Source organism: Echinops telfairi, unplaced genomic scaffold (genome assembly GCF_000313985.2).
Source record: "Echinops telfairi isolate 266 unplaced genomic scaffold, ASM31398v2 ScPeMD7_7458;HRSCAF=8496, whole genome shotgun sequence".
Classification (NCBI taxonomy): Eukaryota; Metazoa; Chordata; class Mammalia; order Afrosoricida; family Tenrecidae; genus Echinops; species Echinops telfairi.
Genome location: NW_022111358.1, coordinates 13,199,326 through 13,212,738, shown reverse-complemented (window position 1 = coordinate 13,212,738; position 13,413 = coordinate 13,199,326). Strand labels below are relative to the sequence as shown.

Below are 13,413 nucleotides of genomic sequence, written 5' to 3'. Positions count from 1 at the left end.
CCCCCCCCCCCCCCGCCCCCGCCATCGCCAATTTAATTTAATACTACAGGCATATACATTCAACTCTCACTACACTGTGTGGACTTTTACCGGGATGAAACTGTCTACTGAGGATCTTGACATTAACCTTCTGTTGGCCACAAAACGACATTTAATCTTCACATACGTAAATTACCTAATACACTCTTGTCTCCTCAATGTGGTGTTTCCTGCCCTTTTTTGCTTTGTTTTCCTGTGTCCCTGGGTGCCATTCCAGCCCTGCGCCAGGAGGACGTGACAAAAGGAACTGTGCCTGGCTTACTCTGGCAGCTCTGCAATAAGCTCAAAGTACAGAGTCCAAAGTGTGAGGTATTCCTAACCAATAAAGATAAATAAATTAAAATTTTTATTTCACTTTTAAGAATTTCCTGTTCCATATCATAAGGCAATTATATGATCTTCAGGGTACTTGCCACACGCAATATTCTAAAGGTCTTATGTTGTAAAGGTAACATAAAATGTTTAATTTAGGAACATAATGCATTGAACTAAACATTCTCTAAGATCTACCATCAGCTGTTTAATAATACTATTATTATTATTCATTTGCTCTTTATTCATAGCCGGTAAGGAGAGCCTAATTACAAACAACTACCTTCTGGGAACTGGTTAATATAAATGACAACTTTGGTTTCCTTGGAGAGTGTATATTCCTTGGATCTTTTCCATGGTTTTTCCTGTTTCCCTCAAATTATTACACAACAAAGTGACTGAATCCCTGGATCAGTAGCACAATAAACATTATCTTCTCTAAGACCTTATAAACTATTGTGGAATGCTGATAGGACAGTCTCTCACAATAGTAACTGGGTGTCATAAATGAAATAGAGCCACTGGGGCGAAGTGAAATAAATAAGCTTGATTCTAAAGAAAACGGATGAAGAAGGCCAGAGACTCCTTCTACAGCAATTATTCTCCTTTGAATTATAAATTATAGAAATAAAATTATATGTCAAAAAAGAAATTCTTGTTGGCATCTTGCAAGAATAATTCAATAGGCAGTGGTGAGTATAAGGAGTTGATAAAATCCAAAACAGCTGGAGCTCTGTAGCATTTAACAGGATATGGAAAACGACCTGAACAATCTATTTCTTCAAAGAACACACGGGGAAGAGTGTATAATTTTGTGTACCAGTGATTTTGGTGATATCAAAAGATTAAGAACTTCACTCATTCACAAAAAGAAAATTAATATTCAGAGAAATAACTAAGATGACTATATAGCAAGCTTATGAAATTTCATGTTGTCAAAACCAAAATTTTATTCCAAGAAGGAAACCAAGTCAGACAAGATAAAGTCTACATTTTCAAGATTCATGTGACATTAAACAAATTATCTCCAACTATCCATCACATGGTTATATACTTTCTTCACTTCTATTTGATTTACACACTTTTTAATTTGTTGTCTCTTACTCTTATAACATTTATTATTTCATTGTTTCCCATTTGCCCACTCTGTGGTTTCTCTCACAATTTGCCTATCTATGCCCTTCAAACTTGAGAGTCTTGATTCAAAGAACCCTGGATATAATCATATCCCCTACTACTCTGCATTATTTCTTCAAATGTCTTCAAGTCGCATTTTTGCTGTATTAAAAAATAAAAAAAGAACTCACTGCCATGGTGGAGGTTCTGACTCACAGTGACCCTGTAAGATCGGGTGGAACTGCACCTGTGAGTTTCTGAGACTATACCTCTTTACAGGAGTAGAAAGCCCTTTCTACCTTACAAATCCAGCTAGACTGGAGAATGTACACTGGTACAGATAGAGCTCTCGACACACGGAATCCAGGAGAGAGAAACCCCGCATGAGAGTAGCGATACTATGAGGCTAGGGGGAAGGTAGGGGAAGAGGGGGAGAAACAGGGAACCAACTACAATGATCAATGTATAGACCCCCACACCCACCCCAGTGGGAGGAACAACAGAAATGTAGGTGAAGGGAGACAACAGGCGGTATAAAATATGAAAATAATAATTTATAATTTATCAGGGGTCCATGAGGGTGGGAGGGGAGGAGGAGGGGGGAAAAAAGGAGCTGATACCAAAAGCTCAAGCACAAAGAAAATGTTTTGAAAATGATGATTGCAACATAAGTACAAATGTGTTTGATACAAGTGATGTATGGATTATGATGGGAGCTGTAAGAGTCCCCAATAAAATGATTTATTAATTTTTTTTAAAAAGGAGTAGAAAGCGCTGTCATTCTCCCCTATTAAACAACAGTATTTCTTAAATTAGCTACCTTTATTTTTCAATACTTACATTCTATGTATAATGCTATCCCCTTTGAACTCACTTTAAACTACGTGTTAAAGTAACACATTGGTGAAGTACCTTTCTACTTCAAAAAAGTCTAATGAAGTGACTGGAGAAGTGTATGTGATACTGAATAACTGAATTCCAGTTCTACAGAAATACTGTTGGAAAATAGGTATATAAAAAAACTTTCTGAGATATGAATGCTAAAATACAAGCTTACATTGTATATTTACAGTAAAATCTACAAAAGCTGGAACCTGTGTAAGACAAAAATCTATCAAAGGAAAACACACGTATTTTTCACTAAAATGAGGCATAGCAAAGAAATTATCTCCATTTTGAATGTTCTAAACGGTTATGACGTAAGGATGACTATCCAGTACAGAGCACAGAATTAACGCTCAGCCTTTCCTGTCGTCAGCAGTTTTGGAGTTAGGAGGTGTGCCAACTCAAAGCCATTCTGAGGTCCTTAGAGGAAAGAGTCATAATCACAAAGCTACAAAGACCCTCGGTCACTTTGGAACATTTCGGTAGCCCTGGATGGCCTGTCCACAGCCTTTGATGACATTTTTTACAGGATATCACTATGAGTCAGAATTAACTGGATGGCAGCAGATCAGTTAGAGCTTCATAATTGCATTAGCAGTTGAAAAAATTGCTAACCAAAAGAAAAAGTTACTATAAAATGGAGACCTGCTTGATTATTACCTTGTGAAAATATTAGTATGGTGATTTTCATAGACAGGGAAATAGAGAAAATATCTGATTTTATGAGTCATTTTTACTGTTATACACAGTCATGTAACCAGCATGTTGAATTGAGAGCAGCATGGTCATGCTTGAATCCAGAGCATCACTGCATAGCATCAATGCTTCAGTTTCTTACTATGTAAAATAATAGGACCTATTTCATAGATTGCTGAAAGACAAATTTAAAGATTTTATGCAAAACCTTTAGAACAATGTCAAGTACATGTTGTGGCATCTGTAAATATTAGTTATTTTAATTTGTTTTTCTAATTATTACCATGCACATATTAATTTCTATTGTATTATGAAAGGCCACCATAAAAAATGATTATGTTAGAAACACATTAAACATCCTTTTTTTACTTAATGATGGTAATTCCCTATTTCAAGAATATATTGCGATCTATTGCTGTGTTCAATAGTCTCCAGCTATCATCCAGCATGTGAGAAAATGGTGTCAGAGGAAATGATAGAGAGACTGCCTGAATTACAAAAGCTCTGAGTTTTGCTTTCTTTTCTTCTCTCTTGTGAGAACACAGAATTATGGTTATAAAAAGAGTAAGATTTCTTGGAATCAGCCATCCAAGGCATAGCAACTGGTCTCTATTCACCTGTACATATTTTGATGCAAAGACTGTTTTTAAATGTCCTTACCCAGAAGATCCAATGCTTTTACAAACACCAAGGAGAGGTCTTTTTTCAGCAAAGTTGTCACACTTTTGAGTACCTGATAAGGAGCACAAAATAAAAAGTAAACGTCAAGAAGTGTTCCTGTTTATCTCCCATTACTTTCATCTTTCATACTCTCAAAATATTTAAAGTGAAGATATAACAAAATACTGGTCACTATAAATGCATGTAATTTTTATACTTGTCTAAAGTAGAAAACCTATAGCCATTACAGAAATTGCACCAAAATTTAATAATCCTTTGGTTGTTAATTTTTATTGGTAGGAAAATACTTGAAGCTCATATATCTGACAAGATTCATATCTAGAATGTATAAAGTGCTCTCAACACTCAACAATAAAAAGCAAGCAATTCAATTAGAAAGGGGGCAAAAGAAATGGAGATATTTTACTGTAAAGGATACATGAGTGATCATGATATCACTACATATCTATTAGAATAGATAAAAGAAACGGTGTCAATAAAAAATATTACAAAATTCAGAGAAAGAAAATATCCTATACAACTGTTGATGGAGATGTAAAATGGTACCATCCCTAAGGAAACCACCTTGGCAATCAATTTCCTTACAATTAAAATATAGATTTACCATACACCCAAATCAGCCCCGTGCATTTATCCCAGTGAAAGAAAAAGTCCACATAAAACCCACCAAACATGCTTATAACAAGTTTTTATCAGTCAAATGTCCTTTCTAACGACCAGAGGTCTTTCGATAAATGGTAAAACAAATTATGGTAGATCACTACCATAGAATATTACTCAAGACTTTGAAAGGGTAAAAAAAAAAAGACTATGAAAGAAAGAGCTATTTATGCACAAAGCCACTTGGATGGGCCTCAAGAACCAATCTCCAATGGTCACCTTTTGGCTTAACCTGAATAAACATGGTAGTATGATAAAGAATTTGGGATGATTGAATAGTTCTCTATCTTGACTGCAATGGCAGTTACACAAATCTACAGATGTGATAAAATAACAATAAAACTATTCACACACATTTCACCAAGGTCGATTTCCTGGGTTTTGTCATATACTTATATACAGGCAACCATTAGAGGAAGATGGGTAAAAAGTATGCAGAAACTCCCTGTAATTCTTTCAAACTTGAAAGTTTTCAACACGGAAAAACTGATCCAGGAAGTTTTCCTCAGGCACCAAGCTCCATACATACTTAGGATAAACAGAACGCAAAAGAATGGGAGATCAAACGGTGCAGGGCAATAACACATGGACTGCAGCTCAAGGTGGATCTATATTTGCACAGATTCCAAATACCAACAGTGTCCGGAGTGCTGTGTCATTTGGAAAATAGATGTCAACCGTGCATTCGCCTTATGGCCCAGGGGGATGACTGACACAGCTTTGCTTTTACTGTTCCTATGAGTTTTTGTTTTCCTGCCTTTAGCATCTTTTGTTTTGCCTCTTGTTTGTTTGTTTGCTGGCTGGTTTGTTGCTGGTGCTGGTGTTGCTGAGTCATATGTGAGGTTCTAATTTGTCATTCAAAAACTGCCAAAGTAAAATCCAGTCATGTAGATCTCAGGAACAAGCAGATGGATTCTGGTTTTCTAATTAACTCTAGCCCCAATCCAAAAACAATTAGTTCTGATATCATGGACCTACTCAATACTTGCCTTCATAAAATGATCACTGAAGATAAGGGTGCTACAGCAAACTGTGGTGAAGAATGCAGGTGGTGCCTGGCTATCAATTAGAATATTGTCTGAGGTCTTAAAGGGTTGTATCCAAGCAAGCAGCCATCTAAGAGAGGAATCAATTAAGTCCATATGGAAAAAGCACCCCAGCTTGTGTGATCCAAAAAAGACAATAACAAAATTCAAGTATGACAAAGGGAAAATTACCAGAGCTAAAATTGTGAACACTCAATTTGTGGAAGACAGTGGTAGGCCAAACCAAACCCATCTGCAGAAGATCCAGAGTAAGCCCCACATTATCCCCTCCAGACACAAACAACAGTCTCAACCAGCCTTACTGTCAAACACGGACCATTGTAATCTGATTTTACTGCATCAAACTTGATAGTCTGTTGACCTCCCTACACCCAACCTGAATTTGTTCTAGGTGCAAGGAACTCTTCCCTGGATTTTGCAAAAACTTCCTCTCTGGCTTTTTAAATATTGGTGGTGGTCCTTTTTTCTTACTCATTGTTCGTATCTTTATATTACTATTGTTTTATTCTTACCACTATATTTTGGTTTTGTTCTTTATTATTTATGTTGGGTTTACCAGTTTGTGAAGCACAGAAGGAGTGGATGCATAGAGATAATAACCGATGCAAGGGTTTGTAGGGTTTGCAACTCATTTTACAGGTGATTTAATTGTGGGGGTGAAAAAGAAAAAAAAAATTCTGAAATTGTTTGTGGTGATGATTGTACAATTTTTCTTGACATAATCAAATGATTAAATTGTTTATGTGGATTATGTGCCAATAAAACTGGAAAAATAGTTTTCAAATGAAGGATAGAATGTTAAAACTTCTTGCTGTGGTTGAACTATCATTGTTTTGCTTTGTTTTTTGGTAATAAACAAGTTTGTGCTTGCTCATGAAAAAAGCCATCTTTGATCATGTTAAAATTACCTATTTTCAGATCCCAGTACTGAATGTTCTGATCTGGACCATAATAGAGAAATGCTCATAAAAAGGGAGAAATAAGGGGGGGGGGGGAATATAAAGCACAATTTCAGAGTTTTAAAGACTCCAGACTTACTAGACCTATTGAGCCTGGAGGACTCCCTGCAATCATTGAGCTCTGGTCGTGGAGGGCTATGCACCGAGCTGTTAACCTAACACCACCAGCTGCTCTGTGGTAAAGATGGGACTGTCGCTGCTGTAAAAACTGTAGAGCAGCGGTTCTCAACCTTCCTAAAGTCACGACCCTCTCATACAGTTCCTCATGTTGTGGTGACCCCAACCATAAAATTATTTTCATTGCTACTTCATAACTGTAATTTCACTACTGCTATGAATCATCATGTAAATATCTGGTATGCAGGATGTATTTTCATTGTTACAAATTAAAGCATAATGATGACTCACAGAAACAATGTCATATATTGTGAAATATTTATTTCTAATTACAAATAAATGAAATTTTGTCTTGAAGCATGGTGTAGCATGGGTAACAGTCTTCACCTGGGGCACTCGTAGGTGGGCGTATTTTGCATGTGAGGGGACCCGCCTGGAGACAGAGAAGCGATGTCTCCGTCCCTAAAACCATCTGAAATGTTTTCCGATGGTGTTAGGCGACCCCTGTGAAAGGGTCGTTCCACCCCCAAAGGGGTCACAGCTCACAGGTTTGAGAAGCGCTGCTGCAAAGCCTTGAAAACCCAAAGGAGCAGCCCGACTCTGTCCTACAGGGCCCTGAAGAGTCAGAACTGACTTTAGGGCAGCGCGTTTCATTTTTTGTTGTTCTTCAAACCTTGGATTGAAGCTGTCACCTGAAATCACCTTTAAACTATACTTTAGTGCAAAGAATAAAGACTATCACCCTTGATGGCCAGTGCATTTATTATTATTTTAAGTTATGTAAGACCAGAGAAAGGGTCATTTTAATGCACAGAAGAGTAGGTTGGAGACAAGGAGATGAAGCAAACGAAAGTGAAACTAGAAGAAAAAGAATTAAAAATGTTGATGCAATGGGAAGAATTTAACCAATGTTGCTGGTGATTATGTTTAGAAATGGTGAGGAAGTGATTTTGCTGTGTACATTTTCACCAAAAATAAAATTTGCTTTGTTTTTAATATATATTGTGTGTACACATATGGAGATTTAGTATTCATTGCTTATTAAATGCATAAAATAGTAAACTCCAATTTCAGAATAAAGATTTACCTCTTAGAGGCTAAGAAAGATCTATGCTATTTAAATTGTACTGGACCTCATGTGATATTTTTTAACTTTATTTTTATATATTTGACATAATATAAATTGTGATATAAAATTAATATTTGATAATAATAAAGCTTAAAAATTTAGACAAGCTGTAACATCCCTTTATACAAGGGATGTTTATAAAAGGGACCATCTTATCAACATCAAATGTAAGGATGAAAATATAAAGTAAAACCAGTATTTACACATGAAACACTCTGTCAAAGGTGATTTAAGTTTGTTGAGGTTTATAATACTCAATCTCTTAATAAGAAATCTCCAGGATTTTAAAGCAAATCCATGATTGTTTATTGAAAAAGAATCAAGAACATGCTTGCTCTAACATCAATTTAATAAGGTGTTACCCCAGCTAACAACTTAATCAGATTTCATAATTAACAATTTAACTTTTAATCCAAGTACAAGTTACAAATTAACTGGTACAAAGCCTGTAATATCAATGTTCCAAATTAATTATAACAGAATTCCACATGTACGAGGCCAATTCTTCACTCCTACATTTTAACTAGATATCATGTGAAAATACTTCACACATCATTAGCTTCACTTTCAATAACACCTTTTCCTTCCTGGTCTTTACATGGCTTTATAGTTTATACCTGAATTATAAATACCATTTGATATTTGATGAATGGAACATCATGTTTTTAAAACGTAAATAATATTGGCAAGAATATTTTGATTGTTCGGCTTTGTTAAGAATGGAACTAGGTATGACAAAGTAATAATAATTTATAAATTATCAAGGGCTCATGGGGGCGGGGGGAACAGGGAGGGAGAGGGGAAAATGAGGCGCTGATGCCAAGGGCTGAAGTAGAAAGCAGGTGTTTTGAGAATGATGATGGCAACATGTACATGTGCTTGACACAATTGATGTGTGTATGGATTGTGATAAGAGTTGTATGAGCCCCTAATAAAATGATAAAAATAAAAAATATATATTAAAAAAAGAATGGAACTGGATGATGTAAGATATGAAAATAATAACTTATAATTTCTCAAGCATTCATGAGGGAGGGAAGGTGGGAAGGGAGGGGGGAAATGCACTGATAGCAAGGGCTCAAGTAGAAAGAAAACATTTTGAAAATGATGATGGCAACATATGTATAAAAGTGCTTGAGACAATGGATGGATGAATGGATTGTGATATGAAGTGTAAGAACCCCCAATTAAATGATAAAAAAGAAGAAGAATGGAACTAAAGAATTCTGTTACCACTGACCTATTGGGTGTATCAGTCCAGTAGATTTGGCTCTATAGAATGTCAACTAGCTGGCACTAAAGATTTATATATTGGATAGGGATATTCAGAGAAGATAAGCCATTTAAATATTTTAAACTGAAAATAAAAGCCCTAACTTGAGAGCATTATAACCCAAAAAAGACCCACTGTCCACAAAAAGAAACCCATAGGCAGATAGACAGAGTTTATAACAAATATTTAATAAATTCCCTCAAATTTACTCAAGGCATATCCTCAAGTAAAATAACACTTTTTTTAAAAAAACACATATTTTAATTTCAGATCTGTAAATCTGCAACAAAATCTAACTCCTCTATCAAAAGAAATTGTGTTGTACATAGTTTGAATAGATATCATTTCTAAAGTGTTAGTGTAAACATACTAGAATTTCAAGCTACGTAACTATAAACCTGATTTTTCATCCAGTATAAATAGCATGTACTTCCTGTGATGTCTAATGGAGTCATCACCCTCCTATAACATAATCCTCCAAATTGCAGAGGATTAACTTTTTCTATATAAAATGGTGTGCTTATTTGCATGTAGGACGGAAAGAATGACGTTACACACACCTGTTCCGCAGCATTTAACAGAACGCAGCACCATGATTGAAATGAAAAGCGGCTGGCCAAATCCATCAAATAGAAAAAACTACTGCAATCCTGTTGCAAAGTCCTTTTGTTAAACTCCTTTTATTCTAAATCCTTTTAATTCTGCCCGATAACACTAAAACATTTACAAAAAGCTTAAAATCCCAATAAATCACACAATTAAAGTAATGAAAATGGGCTGGCCCACCAACTCACCATTCCTTCCCCCCCCCCAACAAAATCCAAAACAGTTTGCATATCAAAAAACATTAAACTACTTCCTAACCACACATACCTTTGCAAACTCATCTAAACCATGCACTTTAGATTTGTGGATCAGCCTTAAAGATTTTTAAGACCTCAAACAGAAACCAGTTCTGCTGGGGTCCAAATGCAAATAAATACATAAAACCATAAGAAGGAAAAATCCAACAGATTATGAAATATTCCAACTTCGATATTAAGAACAATGGCTTGAATGTAAATATCTTACAGCAAACAATTCTAAGAGCATCACTTTCTCCCAAGAAAGTCTTTTCCAGAAAGAATTTCATTAAATAATTTAATTCACTTTATCAATGAAACCATTTCCCCGCCTTCAATTTCCTGTTTACTAAAATATCTTCTTTAAAATTTTTTTAAATTTATAAGTCATCTTATTTGTCAGTTTTACTTATAGATTTTGTTATCAGTGTAAGCTTTTTAAGTGTAATCACTTTTGTAATCTAAATTTTGGTCAGAAAATTTCTCTAATCACTTATAGTCAATAAATTTGTATGTACTTTTAGATTGTATTTTCTTTTGTGCTGCAAGAGCACTTCTTTGACTAAGAAAAGAAAAAGATGAGATGAAGAAAGAGAAAGAGATGGATGGATGCCGAAGGCACCATTAACCAACCATGAAAAAAATAAATGAACGGAACCCGAATCTTACTGCTTTGAACTGTTTTACCAACATATGATCACTAAAAATGGTTTTTGGCATTTGCTTAAAATATCAAAAATATGTACATATATTCTAGTAACCACAGTGACTCTATTAAAGCTTACAGTATTTTAAATATTATGTTCTTAAATGTGCTGGTTCGCTGCCTTCCGTCAGATATTAACATGTTAAGCATACGAAATGTCCATTATGATTTCCACATTGATGAGCAGGCCTTTTGTACCTATCCTCAGAGCAGACTCATTAAACATTTAAAAGAACTCATCCAAATCTTCCATTCCACAGATTACTAAACTGATATATTAAGAGAGAGTCAATAAACTCTCCAGGTTGTTATGATACTAAATGCTTCATCTGAATCTCAACACCAGCACTGAATTCTTTCCTCAGATACCCTGGCTAGAGATGTTGTCAGAAAAAAATCCCATCAACTCCTCCACTTCAAAGTATAAATTATTAACAAAGGCTAACATATTTAATCCTTTAGTGCTTTAATCCTCTCATCTGGAAAATGGGGATAAGCACCAATATTTCATATTGGATTGTTGTGAGGATTGAAAATGATAATACATGCAAAAGATTAAGCACAGTGCTAGAACATGGTAAGAATGCAAACTATGCAATTAAACTCTAAGCAATTAGTGTTGATGACAACTCTAATACAGTGAAACCATCCCATTTTCTGGTGAAACAAAAAGGTTCTGTTCACATTCCTCGGCTCTTTTTTTTTTTCAATCGTTTTATTAGGGGCTCATATGGACTCTTATCACAATCCATACATACATCAATTGTGTAAAGCACATTTGTACATTCATTGCCCTCATCATTCTCAAAACATTTGCTCTCCACTTAAGCCTCCGGCATCAGGTCCTCATTTTTCCCCTCCCCCGTGAACCCTTGATAATTTATAAATTATTATTTTGTCATATCTTGCCTTATCCTCGGCTCTTTTCTTGCTCCTTGCCTAGCTCTCTCCACCTCGCCCTTCTGCACCCACACTGCTCTCCTCACTGCCTCACTGCCCTCTGCGTGGGCATGCCCAGTCAGCTCCTACTTGTCTACACGTTTCCCTTCCATCCTTGCACGCTTTTTTCAAGATTTGAACCAACCTTTTGCACCAGTGAGTAATCACTGCGCCACCAGGGCTTCCTTATACTTTTTTGGACCTCAAATATCCCTAAATTTGGGAGGGCTTCAAAATCATCTCCATCGCTCTCTATTCTCTATCCTGATTTATTTTCTCCATAGCATTCATAGCCAATAATATACACTTTATTGTTGATTATTAGTCTCACAGCACTTTCAAATGCTAACTAAGTGATGCAAAGACTTGTACTAGAAGCCCATAACAGCTTTCTTCATAGTGGCTCAGCACGCTCCTGCAGTGGCCAGGGGTTGCAAACTGCCAACCTGCCCGTTAGCAGCCTAACATGTAACAATACACCACCGAAGCTCCTGTTCTCAAAAGTATATTCAACCCAAATTCCATCAGCAGACAAAAACAAATTGTAGTGGTTTGTGGAAACCCTAATCATAAATAAAAAGGAAAGATTAACTAGTATAGACAGTAACATCAAGAACAGGAAAAGTACTCTTTCTGAGGTAAAAGAAATAGGAATAGTAGATGTTCTCAGGGGTGGGGAAGGTGACTGGGAAGCAGCAGGAGAGAACTCTCTGGGATGATGGGAATATGTTACTTTTATCATTTTTTATTGGCACAGGGGCACATACACTTATCAAAAGCAATCAAACTACAAAAACTGTCGATGGCAGTTACATAATCTGGTGTCTTGAGACTATTAATAGTGAAGGGGTGGAGTTTAGCCTGTCAATCTAAGGCACAAAGGAGATAAATAGCTCACTGGAGGCAAAGCTCTCCCTGCTTCCACTCCCTGAGAGATATCCCTGGTGACAAGCCACATGGAGCTATGCTGATAGAACCAGAGCCCTAGAGCTGAAGGAGCCATGTGGAGACCCACACCACCGCTAACATTCTTTCACCACCACTGGATCCACAAAACTTCTCACCCTCTAACCTGTGATCTTCTTGCATTAGGCGTCATTGCATGGCTCGTATCAACATATGGGATAATATCAGATTTATAGACTTGATCTGCACTGGTCTGGGATGTTTTCTTAATAAATAATTACTCTTTGATATAAAGTTCTCTCTCACGTGGATGTGTCTGTCTCAGGGTTCGTTTCTCTAGTCAACCTGGACTAACACAATTTGCAACTTCTCAATTATAACAAACTTGAAAAAATTTTAAGGAAATAAAAATATGTTTAAAAATATGGCATTATACTGGTTGATGAGAATGGTATGACTAGTGGTGAATTTTCTTGTTAATCTAAAACAAGACAAAATTCTACTAATTAGTCTAGGTGAAGGGCATGCATGTGTTTATTGTCTACTCTTTCAACTTTTCAACAGTTTGAAATTTTTTCAAAACAAAATTACGAAGCACAACAAAAAATAATTCATGAATAATGGCAACTCAGTCAACTTTTTAAGATCACCAACACTGTAACCTAAAGGTTGGCTAACAGGTTATACCTGACCAATCTAATTGCCTGGAAAAGAAAAAGAAGACCCTTAAATTAAGTCTATAATTTAATATGTATGGTTAAAAACAGTTAAGAGGTAGGAGGGTGAGGAAGGGTGGGGTGGAAAGGGGTAACCAATTACAAGGATCTACATATAACCTCCTTGGGTGAAGGGAGCCATCGGAGAGTGTAAGATATGACAAAATAATAAGACTTTTCAAATTATCAAGGGTTCATGAGGAAGGAGCAGTGATGGAGGGGAAAATGAGGAGCTGATACCAAGGGCTCAAGTAGAAAGCAAATGTTTTGAGAATGATGATGGCAACCAATGTACAAAGTGCTTGACACAATGGATGGATGTATAGATTGCAGTAAGAGTTGTATGAGTCCCCAATAAAATGATTAAATAAAAAAGAGTTGTACAAGCCCC

At 36.1% G+C, this 13,413-nt stretch overlaps 1 protein-coding gene across 9 annotated transcripts in view; it reads right to left on the bottom strand.

Annotated features, from left to right (window-relative positions):
• BCAS3 (BCAS3 microtubule associated cell migration factor) overlaps positions 1 to 13,413 on the bottom strand; it is a 550,239-nt gene that overhangs the window by 471,780 nt on the left and 65,046 nt on the right. For all 9 annotated transcript variants that reach the window (XM_045299618.1, XM_030888097.2, XM_004706992.3 and 6 more), the window contains exon 7: positions 3,709 to 3,781. In XM_045299618.1, coding sequence (XP_045155553.1) covers positions 3,709 to 3,781 — 73 coding nt within the window. The remainder of the gene's footprint in view (positions 1 to 3,708; positions 3,782 to 13,413) is intronic.